At 39.3% G+C, this 19589-nt stretch overlaps 1 protein-coding gene across 1 annotated transcript in view; it reads left to right on the top strand.

Moving 5' to 3' along the window:
* The first annotated feature begins 373 nt into the window (after window positions 1-373).
* LOC585629 overlaps window positions 374-19589 on the top strand; it is a 37078-nt gene continuing 17862 nt past the window's right edge. The window contains exons 1-5 of the mRNA XM_030972032.1: window positions 374-507; window positions 1948-2637; window positions 16616-16802; window positions 17578-17776; window positions 18736-18947. Of these exons, the coding sequence (XP_030827892.1) occupies window positions 2041-2637; window positions 16616-16802; window positions 17578-17776; window positions 18736-18947 (1195 nt within the window). The 5' untranslated portion in view covers window positions 374-507; window positions 1948-2040. The remainder of the gene's footprint in view (window positions 508-1947; window positions 2638-16615; window positions 16803-17577; window positions 17777-18735; window positions 18948-19589) is intronic.

Genomic DNA, 19589 nt, shown 5'->3' with positions numbered 1-19589 from the left:
TACCAGCCACGCCCACGCATCATCAACTACTGCAGCTCCATTGGTTATGATAAATCTCGATCTCATTTGCAAACTTTACGAAGGTTAAAATATCGGTTTACCGCTGTATGCAAATGTGATTGTTCCATGCAGAGTTACTGAAATCATTAGAACATCGCCTACTTTTAAAGCAAGGGAACTTTCTATAGAAGTTGTTAATAAATCAATAAATGATGATAGGAGCGCGGTACCAGCTATAAACTCCTTTTAGTTGGGCATCCATCCGTGCATAGCATGCATGTAAACAATCGGGGAGGGTTAATCGTGGGAACTGTTGCTAGCGCGTTAACGTTTAGCGGCTGCTCGAAGATTGCGGTGTACGTGTAGAAGTACATGTAAAACAATGCATTGAACACATGTAAATCGCACTGGCTCGTTATTTTAGTGCTGACGTCCAACTCTATTTCTGAATCCGAGTTTCCTTGGGATATCAAACGAAGGATAATCCGTTTCTTTCATGATATAATGGTAAGTTATCTTCCAGCAATTATGTTTTAAACCGCTAAAGATTAAACATGCATTTTAAAGAGTAGAGAGGTCTGACTGTGTAGAACTTCCTAAAAATTCTACTTGTGAATGGTGGTCGCCTTCGCTTCGAGTCTACGATGGGGAAGTGCAGGCGCAGGCCTCGGTTAGGTAGTGGACTGTTCCAGTTACTAACTTAGAGTTAAATGGTGGATTTTGTGGCTGAGCCGAGACAAAGTGATTTTCTAATAAACTTGAAGTAGGGACCATGGGTTAGTGTATCCTAAAAAGTGACCCACGCCATGACCACTGGCAGTATGTCACTTTTTCAACTTTGAGTTTGAGTTCTATCATTTGACAAATCATTAATGTGTCATTTATACAGGCCCTGTCCAGGCCAGGTGTTTTTTTCTGTTTACACAAATCATTAATCTTTTGTAATATAATCTAGCTCAATCTCAGTCTAAAAAGAACTAGACTATGCAAGTATGTTGTAAGGGCTTTTTGTTATTGCATTAATCAATATCTCAGAGGTATGTAGATCTATTAAATCAGTACTCGTTAAATTTGATACAGATATTAGTGCTTATTAATTAATATTACTTCATTAACATTTGACATGGTTTGGACTTTGGAAAGTGTTGGACTCTCTTATTTTGTATAGATTGTTAAAAAATGGAGAAGAAAATGTATTATCTCGTTTTCATGCAATGTAAGACAAAAACAAATCCCCCCCCCCCCCCCCCCCGGCCCCTAAAAAAAAAAAGCAAAAGCAAAAAAAAAAAAAAGAGATTTCTCAATAATTATGATAGGGAGGTTCATTCATGGTAGCTACAGTGCAGATATATATTACCCAATCTGTATTTGATTGATAAAATTCCAACTTGTATGTGTGTATGTGGAAACTGGAAGAAAGAAACGGTACATTAGGTAACTTTGAGTTCCTGGGGAAAAACAAATGATGAGTTGTGATGTGACCTGTAAAAAGTTCCACGGTTTGAACATTTACACAGGAAGTGACCTCTTTGTCAGAGTTTAATAGACATGTACTGTTTGTACTTGTAGTTGGAACTGTGTAGATTGACTACAACATTTTACTGTGGGCCTATTTTTATTTCAATTTAATAGTGGATAGCTTTATAATTCATAATTTATATCATGCTATCATTCAATACATTTACATGGGTAAATCACCCAGCCATACAATGTGCATCCTTTTTACTAAATTCTACAAAATAAGATATCTCTATAATATGAAAGAACAACATGAACCAAGCCTAGATGCCTTGTTTGTTCATTATGAATGAGTGTAAACTAAAGGGAGCCATGTGATGAAAGGTTTGTTTAAGATAGTGGTCTATTCATCAAAGACAATTCTGTCAATTTGCTAGAATCCCATAATGATTTGGCATTTCTTGTTTTTTTTTCTTTTTTGTCATGTAGAGATGCAGTCCTGTGATGCATGCTGCTATACGGTGTGAGTGTTGAACTTTAACGGGTACTTGCAGTACAGGCATACAGTAGAAGAAACACAGGATGGGTAAACCAGGACGGCCTAAACTCAAGCGTTCCTTCAGCACCGTCAAGCGTCAGTTCAACTTCCGCAAGTCCATCAGGCCCTTCATCAGTTCCACCTTCCTAGACTTCCAGGATGAGCGAGGCCACCTCCAACGCTACGTCTTTCCTCAGCTCAACTCCGTCTGCCATTCCAGGGGTACCTTCTTTGCTCCTGCGGACCTCCGCTGGGGCATCAACAACGAGCAGTGCAGCTCTGGGAATGTTATATCCCTGTGTCTGGAGTACATCAATCGCTGCAGTCCTTTCTTCATCTGCCTCCTCGGCGAACGCTATGGCACGCACCGGCCCGACGACGCACCGCTCCTTCCGTCATCGCTGGAGAAACTACCTCGTAACATGTCCTGGTTGGATAGGAATTATCTCATCGCTGCAAGCAAGGGACATGAATGGATCATGCAGGAGGCCTATCAATATTGCAGCGTAACGGAGCTAGAGATCAACCAGGCGGCATTCTTGAATGACAACACTTACTGCAGGTTCTATGTCAGAGATGTCAGGCATATCGAAGACAAGTTTCTGGAGTTACCAGAAAAAGAAAGGGAGGAAAAACTAAAGGTAAGTCTTCCATGACTTTGCATGAAGCATGACTTAACATAAATAATGAATTTGAGACATTGTTTTCAATAATGCAATCAAGTGTTTGTGCTCTGTAAACATGCTCTTTGTACCTACATATATACTTAAGAACACTTACAGTGTACATATACATTTATCACTCATAATTATGTTCGGCAGTGGTTTTACCAGTTAATTAGTTGAATGAGTTGCTGTCTTAGAAACGTATGATGATATTTGATCGGAGGACTGCTGTGATATTTTGATAAATGCAGGTAGACTTTAAACCTTGTCAGAATTAATAGAGTAATTATTGAGGGAACACCTAATTGTCCAAAGAATATAAGAGAAGCATTATTACTTTAAAGTTGTGTACATACTGCCTAGCTGTCAGATTTTTGTCTCCTTTCATTTCTTAATTGTGATTACCGGTACTGTAAATATTTGATAGGTTTGATATTGTTATGAAAGTAGTTGAATTATTCTATAAATTTGTCTTGGAGTATAATTCAAGACAAACCTTGTAGTTTTGAAGAAATTGATTAACCTTATATATTTAAAAGGGAGGAAATAAACAATGAATTGAATAAAAAGTTTTCTTCAGCCATGAAAACTTAAAGTATAACGATAGTTATAGTACACTGTATGTTATCATAAATAGAGCTGCAATGATTTCTGAGGAACTCAAAATGTATATCCAATTATGTACAATAGACCTTTTAACCTTGATTTCTTTAATCTTTTTGAAAAATATTTCTACATTAATTAGCTTTAAAGTTTATACAGTTTTTATACTACCCTTGATGCTTGTGCAGCGACATGACAAAATGATGTACCACAAAATGAAAATATTTGGAAAGGCTTTGAAATTATACTTCATAGTGTGTCAGTGTATATTTTAGAGTACTTTACTTTAAATTAAAACACATGTTCATTGCAGAGATTTAAACACTTTTAGTTAATCTTCCATTGCACCACTTCCTGAATATCTCATGAAAACTACTGCATGTTTTCTTTACATACTGTACCGGCCGTCGCCCTCGTTGAGGGCGTCGACCGCATCGCCCCTACCTTCCCTCACGGCGAGCCTGGTATTTGTGGCCATATCTCGTGAAAGAGAGATAGGAAGCGATGTATCTTTATAAATTCTTAATTCGTTTTAGTCAAAATATATGACTATAGAAATACAGGTAAATGGAATACTAAATTGACACTCAAAAAGAAGAACACATTTGTTTGAGACAAGATTTTTAGTTTGAACACAAAAACAAAAACTTCATTTAATCATTTCTTTCTTTACATCAATAATATTATCGCCACTGTTACAAATTTAATAAGTCTTTATATAATATATACATATACACACAAGTTAATACTCATGTTTATAAAATCTGTCTGCTATAACACTGTAAATTGGTAATGGACTTTATATTAACTTTAAGAAACTATACCTGTTTGTTTATGAAGGAGAGTTTAAAAATTAGCCAATGTTATTTAAAATTTAGTGTTAAGTTTGGACCAATTTGTTTGGGCGGCTCTTGCGAGACGACGTTTGGACCAGTTCGTTGCGCGATTCTGCCGAATCGCCCCGAATCCGAAAAATCTATCTTATATATACACTGTATGCGTACGTGGGGGAAATCTATGCGTACGTGGGGGAAATCTATGCGCGTGCTGTAAGCAACGCCGCGATCATGCACAGAGCTAGATGCGCACGTACACATTGCAACTGGTCTTTATATAGTTCAAAATCCTTATTAATTCAATATTAAATGCTTATTTATTCCAAACGTTACACTGCTTAAGTAATGGAAACATTACAATGCGTTTATTTGAAACTTTATACAAGGCATAAGATACATTTTTCAAGCTCTCCTTTGTAATAAGAGCAGAAATTTAACAAACAAATATTTCATAGCATGAATTTGGGATTCACTGTTTGTTTACATAATGCGCGTCAACCGCACAACCTGAATTCCGATCCTGGTTAATAAACTTAAAGAAGTACAAAATTCGAATTCTCTTACGTTTTTGACAAGAGATTGTTAAGACAATAATATGATATTAGGGATAATTTGTTTGTCTATCTGAATAAATATACAACTTAATCACATATTTCATAAATAATGAATTTTTAGGCATATTCTACGATTTATAGATTGGATCTAGTGAGTAGTGTGTCGGAAGCAACGTACACGTATGCTTCCGGTTGTGTTTATACGTGAAGCCGTTCATACTAGACTTCTTCAAACTAGAAACTTTTGCTTGTAAGCAGGTATTTATACACAAAACACACACAATCCAGATTATAACTCGCAGCGGTACTTCTGGAATAAAGTTAATCGAGATAATGTTTACCTATAAATGAAGAATGTGAAGGAATGATGAGAAATAGGCTGGCTGTATGCAAGATCTCGGAGTGAGCGAGAGAGAGAGAGAGAGAGCATAGAGAGAGAGAGGGAGACAGAGGAGAAAAGACAGAAATAAGACAAGATTGAGAAAAGAAAGGATGGGATGATTCAAGCTGCATGTTTTCAGAAGTTTCAGATAAAAGATATGACAGCTAGCATGGAAGTCAGTTTACAAGTATAATATTGTGAGGGTGGATCGTTACACAGCCTCCCTCTCCATAAAATGCGTCCTCGCATATCATGTTGTTGCTATATATATATATACATAATTCAATATTACCGTAATAATGACTTCATATAAAAACATGCATTTAAATCATCAACATCTGAGATTTAATTTCTCAAACCAACAATATAAAATTGCAATCTTAATTTCTTAAAATGGCAGTCTATTTGGCAGATATAAGAGATGCTCTTTAGTACAACTTCCGTTAATCTCCTTCAAACACTATAACTCACATGTACTTAATCCATCACCCGATAGGAACGTCCTATCATCATCAACAACATCAATCAATCACCTAACGCATACATGTCTATTAATCGAATATTCATTTACTCAAATAACATCTCTTGTCCTGCCAAAATTTGACGTATATATTCTTTGGTTGAAATTCATCTCAAAAAGATTATCTTATTAACTGCGTAATTTGGCCTCCCCATGAAGTCTTTATTAAAGTAATGCTTAATTGACTTATATACACAAATAATCATATATATATATACTTATCAGTGGCGTTACAAAGTTTGTCATTTTGAAGAAATAGGGATAGAGATAGAAAAAGATTTAGAAGTTGATAGGAAGATAAAAGAGGCAAGAATAGGGTAGAGAATGCTTTAAAACTTCCGAACTTTATATTCAAATCTTGTGTAGAACCCTCCTCCGGGAAGGTGGAGAGTCTCGACGACCCGGGCAACACTTTCCCTACTATTAAGTGTATGAACGTAACTCTGGGTTTCGCTACAGGCCTCGGTGCGTGAGGAGTCTGGGTTTTTTTTGAGAGAAATGCGGCACCTGTTCATTAGTTTTGCGATGTGGTCTTCTGGGTCCTGTGTTTGAGTTTCGGAGTCATTGGTATATTCGTACCATTCGTCTACAGGGTTTGTGTTAATGCTGATTCCATCGTCATCATGATGGGGTTGGATTTCTGGGAGAGGGGAAGCTGGTTGTGGTTGAGTGTCTTCGGCCAGGGACGGAGTTTCTGGGAGAGGTGGTGGTTGAGTGTCTTCGGTCAGGGACGGAGTTTCTGGAAGAGGGGAAGTTGGCGGTTGGTTTTCCGGGGAAGGTGTACGTGTGTTACAGTCATCAATGTCCATCGGGATGGTGTCCTTAATTGGGGAGATCAAAGATGGGGTAGGGGTCAAGGAAGGAAGTGGGCGGGCTCGGTGAAGTCCAGGGAGGATAGGGCGAGTGGGGCGTCGAATGGTAAAATCTGGGGTAGTGAGGCGTCTTCGATACGGGCTAAAGGCTGATTTGGTATTGTTAAAGGAGGTACGGATAGGGGAACGGCTTCTATCTCTAGGCTTACTCAGGCTGACATCATGTCTATCTTTCTCGTGACGTCTTACAACCTCCTTGTTGCTGTTCTGGTATCTACATGTTCGGCACTTGAAAACCATGGTGATGAGTCTAGTTGTGATAATATCGAAATATATTTATTACTTCATGTGCCGAAATTAGAAATGATCATAGTTTTATTAGTAAAAATAAGTAGGCGGACGTCTATTTCTTTGGGGATAACGTCTGTCAAGTTCGGGGGTGTTAGTATTGTTGTCCTTGTTATTGTTACAAGTTCCGTCGTGATTGTTGAGTGTCTCCTCGACATCACATATGATGGTTCTTTGTGTTTTTGGTTTCTTCCAAGCGTCGAGTTCTGGTCCTTCATATAGTTTCAGACGATCGTAGTGAACGATCTTCTGGGGTGTTCTGGGTGTTCGCTGAATGCGATAAGTTACATTGGATAGTTTGGTTATTACTCGGAAAGGTCCGTCCCATCGGTTTGTTAGTTTTGGACTTATACCTTTCTTCCTTTGGTCATGGCGAAGCCAAACAAATTGACCTACAGTGAACGTTTCGTCATTTGTGTGCCTATCATAGTTTCGCTTTTGTCGTCTCAAGTTTTTGTCACTTTGTTCTGTTACCCTCGAGTACATACTATCCATTCTGTTTCGTAGATCCTGAGCATAATCAGTGTTTAGTTCTGAAGTTGCTTGCTCAAGCGAAAGGTCTACAGGATGGGTAACTTCTCGGCCAAACATCATCATGTTTGGTGTTTCCTGTATTGTTTCGTGTACGGTGCTTCTGTACGCGGCGGTAGCAAAAGGAATATATCTATCCCAGTCTTGCTGGTGTTCGTCAGGATCAATCATAGTTACTAGCATGTTTACCAAAGTTCTGTTAAAGCGTTCTACCATCCCATCCGACTTGGGATTGTAAGCAGTTGTTCTTGTTTTCTTTACATCTAGAATCTTACAAACCTCCTTGAATAGGTTTGATTCAAAGTTCCGACCTTGATCAGAGTGTATTTCTTTTGGTACACCGTAACGACAAACAAACTCTTCTACCAATTTCCGAGCCACAGTATGGGCTTTTTCATCACGAATGGCATAGGCCTCTACAAACTTTGTGTAATAATCTGCTATTACCAAAATGTAGTTGTTACCATCTTCAGTGGTGGGAAGTGGTCCTAGAATATCAAGTGCAATTCGTTCCATTGGGCTACCTGAACGTCTTTGCTGCAAAGGAGCTCTCTGTTTTCGACCGTGCGACTTTCTTCTATTACATGCCAAACATTCACGAATGAAAGATCTAATATCCGCCTTCATTCCTACCCAATAATAACGCATCTGAGCGTTCTTCAAAGTTCTGGTGGATCCCAAATGTCCACCAAATGCACCCGAGTGCAGTTCCTCTAATATATCACGAATTTTCTGCTTTGGCAATACTTGTCGCTTCCTAATAGTTCTACCGTTCTCCGATTCCCATCTTCGGAAAAGAACACCGTCATGAATCTCTAACTGTTCCCAGTGTCCTAATAACACTTTCGTTTTGTACGACAGAGGTGACATTTCCTCCTTTGTAGGTTTCGTACCTCGTTCAAGTGCTTCTATCACCGGCTTGATATTCGGGTCTTCGAGTTGAGCCTTTCTAATCTCAACATTGTTATTTGTGTCTGTCAATTCAATAACACAAGTTCGACCGATATCAGTTCTCGCAAGTTCTGCTTCACATTCAGTTTCTCTACCGCATTGTTTACAAGGTCGTCGCGAAAGTGCATCTGCATTTGCATGGCTTCTACCAGCTCTATGTATTATTTCAATATCATATGCACATACTACTTCCAGCCAACGCGCGAGTTGACCTTCCGGTTGTTTGAAGTTGGTGAGCCATCTTAAGGCTCCATGGTCTGTTCTTACAATAACATGCCGACCATAAAGGTACTGTTTGAAATGTTTCAAGTAAGTTACTACTGCCAATAGTTCTCTCCGAGTTACGCAGTAATTTCTCTCTGATTTGCTAAGGACTTTGCTTCCGTAAGCTATTACCCGTTCATGTCCGTCTTGGATTTGTGATAATACCCCACCAATACCGTCGTTACTAGCATCAGTGTCGAGGATAAATTCACCTTCCGCACAAGGATATGCCAAAATCGGGGCAGACGTTAATCTATGTTTAAGTTCATCAAATGCATCTTGACAGGCGGGACTCCATTCGAATCGCCCAGCACGGTGCTTCTCAGTTAATTGATGAAGTGGTTTCGCAATAGATCCGAAATCTTTAACAAAACGTCTATAGTATGAAGCTAGTCCGAGAAAGCTTCTCACTTCTTTCACATTTGTCGGTGTAGGCCAGTTCTTTATAGCCTCGGTTTTCTCTGTCTGAGTCGATATTCCCATGTCAGACACTTCATGTCCAAGATAGGATACTTTTGTTTTGAACAAGTGACACTTCTTAGGTTTAAGTTTTAGATTCGCTTGTCTAAGTCTGTGAAACACTTGTTTTAGTCTAGCAAGTTCTTCGGGTACCGAACTACCAAAAATGATAACGTCATCTAAGTACACCAAAAGAGTTTCCCAGTATAATCCTGAGAGTACTTTGTCCATTAATCGTTCGAAAGTGGCGGGGGCGTTACATAATCCGAAGGGCATAACGTTCCAGGCGTAGAGTCCCCCGCCCGCTAAGAAAGATGATTTTTCTTTCGCGTCAGTGTCAAGTCCAACTTGCCAATAGCCGCTGGCTAAGTCTAGTGTCGAGAACCATCGAGCACCTGATAGAGCATCAAGTGTCTCGTCGATGCGCGGTAAAGGATATGCGTCTTTGATTGTTGCCACATTAAGTAATCGATAGTCTATACGAAATCTCTGTGTACCGTCCTTCTTTCTTACGAGAACTATGTTAGAGGCCCAAGGACTATCTGTAGGTTCTATTAGTCCTTTGTCTAATAGTTCTGTTACTTGTTCTTTGATTTCCGTTCTTTGTCCTAAAGGATGCTTTCTGGGTCTTTGTCTAATGGGATGCTGCGTTCCCGTATTAATGGAATGCTCAACAAGATTTGTTCTCCCAATATCATTGTCTCCTTTTGAGAAGGCGTCTTGAAATTCTATTAGCAAACTTGCTATGTCCTCATGGTACTGTTCAGGAAGTTCTTTTGTGCTTCTCTCTAATAGATCTCGTAAGTGTTCGGGTACTTTGTCTAGGTTTGACCTTGTGTATTTTGGTGTCGTTTCAACTTCACTTTCTTCTACAATTGTTACTGTACCAAGGTGGGTGTCTTTCCGAATCACCTTGTTTGACGGTGATGGATTGAAAATTCTGACGGGAATTTCTTCACTCCCTGTTCTCACCAAAGTTCTTGCCACAATTAAACCACTTTTGGTTAGATGGTTTTGGGCGTTATCCATTTCTGCAATGCCTAGTCTATTTGGTTTCATTCTATCTTTCATGGTTCCTCTAATCAGAACTTCATGTCCTGCAGGGATGGTGACTGTTTCTGACGTACTGATACGACAGAACAGGGTTTCACCATTTTCTCGTTCACACTCTAGGTCTCCCCACTTAGTAGAAAGTTGGAAAGTCGTAAGATCTAATTTGGCACCCATCTTGCACAAATTATCTAGGCCCAGAATTCCATCATTACTTATATCTGCGACTAACAACTTAGTAAACCCGCAAGTTGGGCCTATCTTCAATTCAAGTGCCACAACACCAAATAGAGGCAGAGGGGTATTATTAGCAAGTTTTGCTTTCTTATCTGATTCTCGCAATGAAGGTCTATCCTTACTAGGAATGTTCTCATAAACTTGTTTGGATATATAAGAATCAGAGGCTCCAGTATCAATCAGAAATCTATGCTCTTGGCCATGGATACTAACTTTTACAAATAAACCATTACAGTTCGAATTGCTCAAAGGAAGGTTAGTTGAAGTCATGTGATCATAGTTTTCGTTTCCATGTATTTGGGCTGGTTCTAAAGCCAGTGCCCCCATGGGGGCCCATTGTCGTTTAAATGGCCTCGTGTCTGGCGGAAGTTTTGTTGTGTTCCTCTAGGTCGATGTTGTTCATTAGTATGTGCCTGTGTCATGTCAGATTGTTTCTTGAAGCAGTTTCTTGCAATGTGACCTGGTTTCTGACAATAGTAGCACGTGAACGTTTCGGTTTGGTCGTTTTTGTTAGTTCTGGTGGATTTGTCGTTTTGACATTGCTGGTTGTTTTGTTTAAGCAAGGCTTGTTCCACGGCAATATCAATTGTTCTTTGTAAGTCACTTTTACTCGCTTGTTCTGTGCCAACAATTCTATTATGAGTGTTCTTTTTCCAAGAACGCTCAGATTCGGTTAACAGAAATGTCTCTGTGGTGATTGCAGCTTCAATCATATCATCTAAGGTCTTTGATTTGACATGGAAAATACCCGTTCGAATCTCTGGACTTTGAATTGAATCCGTAAAGTGGATTTTAGCAAGACGGTCAATTCCGTCAAAGTCAAAATCAGGATAAGCTTTCGTTGTCAATTCTCTAATGTTTCGTCCGAGCTCTTGGAGCGATTCATTTGGTCGTCTCTTGCGACCACGCAGTTCCAGCAGATAGGTTTCTGCTTGTTTAGAGGAAGAAAATCTTAGAGATAGTCTTGCTTTCAAGTCGTCATAAGTCCAATGTTTATGTGGACGTTCATTGAGCAATCTTAGAGCAGGTCCTCTAAGACTAGCAGACAAGTACTTGACTGCGTTTTCATCCTCCCAGTCATTGATTAGTTTGCATGAATCAAAGTGAGTCTCGTAATCGTGCCAATCCGAACTACCATCATATTTGTCGGGCATTATGTTTGGCCGTGTTTGGTTCTGTGTTCGTTTTTGTTCAGAGTTAGTTTCGTTTCGTTCTAGTTTTGGTTCTGCAAGGTTGGTTTTGTTTTGTTCTGGTTCTGCAGAGTTGGCATTGTTTTGTTTGTTAGTTTTGTCGTTGGTGTGTTTGTCGAAGTTCAACATCACTTCGCTGTCAATAGAACTGGCATCAGTTATTTCTTCAGTAGATGAGTTTGAACCAGCGCGTTGCCGCGTCCGAGATTTGTTAGTCAAGGTCATCATTTGTTCCATTAGTTGGGTTAGTCTAGAAAGAATTCTGTTTTGCACGCTTCGTTTCTTTCTAGAATTAGATTTCTTCACTTGTGTGGTTTCTTCTTCTGAAGAATTATTCGAGTCATTTTCCATTTTCTGACACTTTGCCAAATTTTCTTCAAGTTCATCTTGTTCCCATTCATTATTTTGGTTCAATTTGGATGTGTTTTCTTCAATTCCATTAGTCTCTACCTGTATTTCCATCCCACTTCTGACACCATTTTTGTACCGGCCGTCGCCCTCGTTGAGGGCGTCGACCGCATCGCCCCTACCTTCGCTCACGGCGAGCCTGGTATTTGTGGCCATATCTCGTGAAAGAGAGATAGGAAGCGATGTATCTTTATAAAATCTTAATTCGTTTTAGTCAAAATATATGACTATAGAAATACAGGTAAATGGAATACTAAATTGACACTCAAAAAGAAGAACACATTTGTTTGAGACAAGATTTTTAGTTTGAACACAAAAACAAAAACTTCATTTAATCATTTCTTTCTTTACATCAATAATATTATCGCCACTGTTACAAATTTAATAAGTCTTTATATAATATATACATATACACACAAGTTAATACTCATGTTTATAAAATCTGTCTGCTATAACACTGTAAATTGGTAATGGACTTTATATTAACTTTAAGAAACTATACCTGTTTGTTTATGAAGGAGAGTTTAAAAATTAGCCAATGTTATTTAAAATTTAGTGTTAAGTTTGGACCAATTTGTTTGGGCGGCTCTTGCGAGACGACGTTTGGACCAGTTCGTTGCGCGATTCTGCCGAATCGCCCCGAATCCGAAAAATCTATCTTATATACCCATAGGAAAGAAATGAGCCTGCCGCATACTCCTGCGGCAGACTTGCCGCAGATCTGCAGCAGACCTGCCGCAGACAGTCATCTTTTTCACATGCAAATTAGTTTTGCCGCAGACTTGCCGCAGACTTGCCGCATACTCTTTCAGTATGATGAAAAGTCTGCGGCAGGTCTGCCGCAGACTTGCTGCAGACTTGCCGCATACTCTTTCAGTATGATGAAGAGTCTGTGGCAGGTCTGCCGCAGACTTGCTGCAGACCTGCCGCACACTCTTTCAGTATGATGAAAAGTCTGCGGCAGGTCTGCCGCAGACTTGCTGCAGACTTGCCGCATACTCTTTCAGTATGATGAAGAGTCTGCGGCAGGTCTGCCGCAGACTTGCCGCAGACTTGCCGCAGACTCTTCATCATACTGAAAGAGTATGCGGCAAGTCTGCGGCAAAACTAATTTGCATGTGAAAAAGATGACTGTCTGCGGCAGACCTGCCGCAGTATGATGAAGAGTCTGCGGCAGGTCTGCCGCAGACTGCCGCAGACTTGCTGCAGACTAGTGCCGCTTACTCTTTCAGTATGATGAAGAGTCTGCGGCAGGTCTGCAGCAAGTCTGTGGCAGACCTGCCGCAGACTCTTCATCATGAATATTTATATCGGCAATATTATATTGGCAATATCGATATTACCAATTAGGTAATACCAATAGATATCGATATTACCAATTAGGTATATTCTATTCTCAATTGTATTAACTTCATCACATTGATCATTTGAAGTGTATTCAAGAGTAACATTTAAAGTGAGACAGGCTCGTACACATATATATACTAAATATGTATATTGTTTCTTGGTTAGTAATCATAGTTTCTTCGTTAGTAATCAATATATCTATTGCTTAAACGTGAATGTAATTGTAACATGATCAGACAAAATAATCTATTGGTTAATAATGGCAAAAGGAAAATAGAAATCACAAAAATGATGTGCATTGTCTTAATTTGCTTAACAAATCATGATAAATGTATTTTTCTGTCACACGTGTAAAGTAATAATGAATATGCATGAGATGATTGGTTTCAATTGGCCCTATTAGACTTTAATGGGATTTCCTGTGGCAGACCTGCCGCAGACTGTTCCTGTGGTGTACTGGTATGCGGCAAGTCTGGAGCAAAGTTTCGCCCTGCCGCAGATCTGCCGCAGACTGTTCCTGTGGCATACTAGTATGCGGCAAGTCTGGAGCAAAGTTTCATCCTGCCGCAGATCTGCCGCAGAGTGTTCCTGTGGCATACTAGTATGCGGCAAGTCTGCAGCAAAATTTCATCCTGCCGCAGATCTGCCGCAGACTGTTCCTGTGGCATACTAGTATGCGGCAAGTCTGGAACAAAGTTTTATCCTGCCGCAGATCTGCCACAGACTGTTCCTGTGGCATACTAGTATGCGGCAAGTCTGCAGCAAAATTTCATCCTGCCGCAGATCTGCAGCAGACTGTTCCTGTGGCATACTAGTATGCGGCAAGTCTGGAGCAAAGTTTCATCCTGCCGCAGATCTGCCGCAGACTGTTCCTGTGGCATACTAGTATGCGGCAAGTCTGCAGCAAAATTTCATCCTGCCGCAGATCTGCCGCAGACTGTTCCTGTGGCATATGGTATGCGGCAAGTCTGCAGCAAAATTTCTTTCTGCCGCATACTTAGGCATACTCTTTGCCGCAGACTAAAAGTCTGCGGCAGGTCTGCGGCAGATCTGCGGCAGGTCTGCGGCAGGTCTGCGGCATACTTTTCACTTTCCTATGGGTATACACTGTATGCGTACGTGGGGGAAATCTATGCGTACGTGGGGGAAATCTATGCGCGTGCTGTAAGCAACGCCGCGATCATGCACAGAGCTAGATGCGCGCGTACACATTGCAACTGGTCTTTATATAGTTCAAAATCCTTATTAATTCAATATTAAATGCTTATTTATTCCAAACGTTACACTGCTTAAGTAATGGAAACATTACAATGCGTTTATTTGAAACTTTATACAAGGCATAAGATACATTTTTCAAGCTCTCCTTTGTAATAAGAGCAGAAATTTAACAAACAAATATTTCATAGCATGAATTTGGGATTCACTGTTTGTTTACATAATGCGCGTCAACCGCACAACCTGAATTCCGATCCTGGTTAATAAACTTAAAGAAGTACAAAATTCGAATTCTCTTACGTTTTTGACAAGAGATTGTTAAGACAATAATATGATATTAGGGATAATTTGTTTGTCTATCTGAATAAATATACAACTTAATCACATATTTCATAAATAATGAATTTTTAGGCATATTCTACGATTTATAGATTGGATCTAGTGAGTAGTGTGTCGGAAGCAACGTACGCGTATGCTTCCGGTTGTGTTTATACGTGAAGCCGTTCATACTAGACTTCTTCAAACTAGAAACTTTTGCTTGTAAGCAGGTATTTATACACAAAACACACACAATCCAGATTATAACTCGCAGCGGTACTTCTGGAATAAAGTTAATCGAGATAATGTTTACCTATAAATGAAGAATGTGAAGGAATGATGAGAAATAGGCTGGCTGTATGCAAGATCTCGGAGTGAGCGAGAGAGAGAGAGAGAGAGCATAGAGAGAGAGAGGGAGACAGAGGAGAAAAGACAGAAATAAGACAAGATTGAGAAAAGAAAGGATGGGATGATTCAAGCTGCATGTTTTCAGAAGTTTCAGATAAAAGATATGACAGCTAGCATGGAAGTCAGTTTACAAGTATAATATTGTGAGGGTGGATCGTTACAATACTGTACATGTGTAGCCAATGAGGGTTACTGTCTATGGTGCAATACACTAATCTCTGGCAGTGTGTTGATATGAACTGCTAATGTAAATCATTTACATAATACATACTGGAAAGATTCTATTCATTATGATATCATGTCTATTGATTGAGTAGCTCCATTGTAAATGAATGTAGGTTCCTCAAACTTGGCCTATTGTGATATTTACATTGAATTGAATTGAATTGAATTTATCTCCACATAAAGCACATTCGGCACGTACATACACCATTCATGTATTGTAAGTACAAAATGAACAGAAAACATGTAAAATTGAAAAGTTATATTCCAGAATCCAGATACTGTAGTCTAAATAGAATCATCCAGTTTCATAAGAAACAATTGGAGAGCAGGATCATTTTTCTGGTTGTGTAACTGACTAACTGCCTTGATAATAGAATAAATTAACTGATACAGTATCATTGAATTTACAAATACTTTAATTTTTTTAGCTTACATGTACACTTATGATTTCAGGACAATTTGCTAATTTATTTTGTTGTGGTTTTAGTGTGCAGAACTGGGTTTTGGTTTCGCAATGTTCAGGAAGTCTCTTTCGCAGGAGATTAGTTTTGTTGTTTGTTTCCCGTTAATTGCTCCTAGTAAGGCGATAACTCTTCCGTCACTTTTCCAGGCTTGGTCTACAGATAGCGTGTTGACAGTTTTTCTGAGAAGATCAACACTTCATTATTTAAATAAAAAGATGAAATTTAGAGTTAATATGTAGAGGTTTTCTCTTTCTTATGTTTAATGGTTACCTATTTGCTTCTAGATTTACATTTAGGATGCCTCAACCATAGATACATATTTTTCTCAAAGATTGTTTTTTTCGGTGAATGCAAAATTGGTCATCTATCATTATTTCAGAATGGGAAATCAACCTGACTTTCTTGTTAGTGTGTTTCTGGTATTCAAAGTGGATCCTTTTGTATATTCTTGTAATTGGACTTTAAATTGGTTCTTCTTAACCTCTAGATATGATGAGAACATAGTTATTAAATTTGGGATTTAAGAACCGACATATATCAAGACTTTATATGGCTTTTCTTCCATATGATATAAAAGAAGTAAACTGCTGACCTTTGTATGTTTAGTTCATGTTTGTTTTAATATTTGATCATCTTCTCTCTCCCCCTCTCTCTCTCTCTCTCTCTCTCTTTCTCTCTTTCTCTCTTTCTCTCTTTATCTCTCTTTCTCTTTCTCTTTCTCTCTCTTTCTCCTTCTCTTTCTCCTTCTCTTTCTCCTTCTCTTTCTCTCTCTCTCTATTTCTCTTTCTCTGTCTCTCTCTCTCTCTCTCTCTCTATTAATTTTGATACACAGATGTACATGGCGGAGGATGAGGAGACAGAAATGAGAGTAACGGCTCTAAAACAGAAGCTCATCAACAAGGGTCTGAAGATCCAGTTCTTCCGTACTCCTGAAGAGCTTGGTCAGAAGGTGCTAGATGACTGGATGGAAATCATTAATGAACTCTACCCTCCTCTAGATGATTTACTGGGGGGTGTCGGTAAGTTTCATATCCAATAGTTCTAATGGAGAGTCTGCAAACTTCATGCATTTCAATTCTCATTTTAATAGTCTGTGTTTATGCTTATCTTAGTTTTAAGAAAGCAAGTAAAATTGTATGTTTTTTGTTGTTTGTAGAGTAAGAAACTATGGGACATGCAGTGCACACGGATGCATTAATTTCACATCTGAGGAACAAAGTGCTGTCAAACCTGTCTATAGCGACCGCCCAAGGGAAAAAACCACAAGTGGTCTTGGTAGATAGGTTCATTTAGTTTATGATGAACCATTTTCAAGGGAAACAAAAAATGTGGTCTTTGTAGACAGGTGGTCAATAAAGCAGGTTTGACTGTAATTGCAGATGGAATAGTAAATTGTTTTGAATGCGGGGGGGGGGGGGGGGGGGGGGGATTACACTTTGAAATGGCTCTATTTCCAAGGTAAAAAATCAGCCCTAAACTATAGAATGTACTTGTTGAGTAATCTTGGTTTTCCCATTGACCATCTTGTACCAACAAAATCGAGAAATTGTACAAGGTTCATTCATACTTACGAAAAGGAAGCTTAGAAAGGATTTTGTTTTACAAATTGTTAAAGATGGCAGTTTTTGTGACATAAACTTTTGTAAATAGCAAAAGTTCAAAGTTGTTAATCACCTCAATTAAACTACAATGTTTCAGTAGTATCGTTGTTGTTGTTGTTGCTGTTATTATTATTATTATCATCATAATCATTATTATCATTAATATCATTTGTGTTCCTCCGTCTTGTTTCAGACGGAGAGCAGTTCCGAGAGTGGGCAGCCCACGAGGCGTACGCAGAGACCCGACGCCGAGTGTTTGTGCTGACCCCTGAGATACAGAAGCTTTTCACCAAGATGACCGATCACTGTGAGGAATGGATGGATCCTACCACACCTATAACAGCTCAGAAGGTCGATGAATGGGTCGTAGTCAAAGGAAAGAAGAAGAAAATGTAAGTCAGAGGTATACTCTCTCCTTTTAATTCTCTTGAAATGGTTGTATAACACATGCTGTGACGAATATTGCGAAGTGGTAAAAGTTGTCAACAGTCAGTTTACTAACTTCATCCCTGGGCCCAACATTAAACAAACACTGTACCAACTAATCCTAGCCCTAGACCTAACTTATAACCCAATCAAAATCCTATATTACCTTAGCCCTGTATCTTTGATGATATGAAGCCAACTTAAGTCCCAGAATGAAATCGTGGATCAACCTTGAAAAAGCTGTGTGTAGCTAAATATTAAAAAACAAGATTAATGATATACAGTAGGCTTGCAGGTGCACCATGTGAGAGAGAGGGAGGATTGAGGAGTCCTGAAAAGAATTCTCGGTTATCTTTCTTGAGGGTTTCTAGTCCTGAAAAGGACTGTTGGTATAGTCTTGAAAAAGACTGTTTAGACTGTAAAAGACTAAGATTTATGATGATGATGATCCACAGCACTTGTATGTCCCCAGTCCCTAGTTATCTGCTTCAAACATTCAAAAGGTGCCCGCTCCTCCAATAGTCATGGACTACACATTTGCTTGAAAAGATGGGCTTTGAGGCCTGACTCGAAGCTTTCAACCCCAAAGGAGACATTCAAATCATAGATATTACCTGTTATGATCATTATTATACAGTAGGCTTGCGGGTGCACCATGTGAGAGAGAGAGAGAACTCTGACTCGGTAATCTTTCTTGGGGGTGTGTAGTCCTGAAAAGGACTGTTGGTTATCTTTCTTAGCATATAGTTCTGAGGAGAACTACCTGGTATAGCGCTTGGAGAGGATGAGTGGCTACTGTATATCTACATGTACATCACCATGCAAGCCGACACTTACAAGCAGCATCTACATGTATATGATCATTATTGTCATTAAGATTGGCATTTTGTTGTCATTTTGTGATCCATTTTTCAATGATACGCAGGGAAAATCTGCCAGCATCCAAGTCCATTGTGACCCTGATAGGGGAGAGAGGATGCGGGAAGACATCCTTGGTTGCCAATTGGGTCAAGCAGTTCCAAGCATCGCATCCAGACGTCAAGGTCCTGGCCCACTACGTTGGCTCCAGCGCCCTGAGTACCGACATCTGTAGCTTCCTCCGGAGAGTGACCTTTGAACTCAGAGGAGAGTTTGGAGGTATGTTTGTAGGGTGTCCTGCCTAGTAGATGGAGTCGTTCTTAGACATGTGGTTGTGACCCTTGACCTCTTGTCATTTGGTGACTTGCTGAGATCTCATCAATGTTTCAAAGTATATGGAGACATATAGCAACATAAACAATAAAAATCTTGAGAGAGATGAATTGATTTACCTTAATTTTGGTAGTGACCTCAATAAGTACACAAACATTACATTTCTTAAACAAAAGGTGCACTTGACGGGGAATATATTTCTTGCATTTAAACAGAATATAAGTTTGCATTGTAGAGTGCACAAAACTTTACATCTGTTAAAAACAGTGTTCTGCCACTAGCAGTAAAATGCCGGCTTATAGTGCACATTTTTTAATACCAGAATTTATTCACTAAAAAAAAAGCATGATGAAAAATTGCATGAAGCTCTCGCAATCGTAGCAAATGCATCAGGAAATGGAGCTCTCAGTTCTATTTTTAACACGTTTGCCCAGTATATTTATAGCATTGCTGTTTACAGGAAGCAGGCTTTCACTCTGGAAGCAATCATGGCTGCTTGGCAAGGATAATAGGTTTCCGATGCTAATAATGTATTTTGACTGGAAATATCAGGCTAATGGCAGAGAATGCCTACTGTGACAAATTGAA

The sequence above is a fragment of the Strongylocentrotus purpuratus genome, unplaced genomic scaffold (assembly GCF_000002235.5).
Source record: "Strongylocentrotus purpuratus isolate Spur 01 unplaced genomic scaffold, Spur_5.0 spur5_scaffold_6, whole genome shotgun sequence".
Taxonomy (NCBI): domain Eukaryota; kingdom Metazoa; phylum Echinodermata; class Echinoidea; order Camarodonta; family Strongylocentrotidae; genus Strongylocentrotus; species Strongylocentrotus purpuratus.
This window is presented reverse-complemented; position numbering and strand designations above follow the sequence as displayed.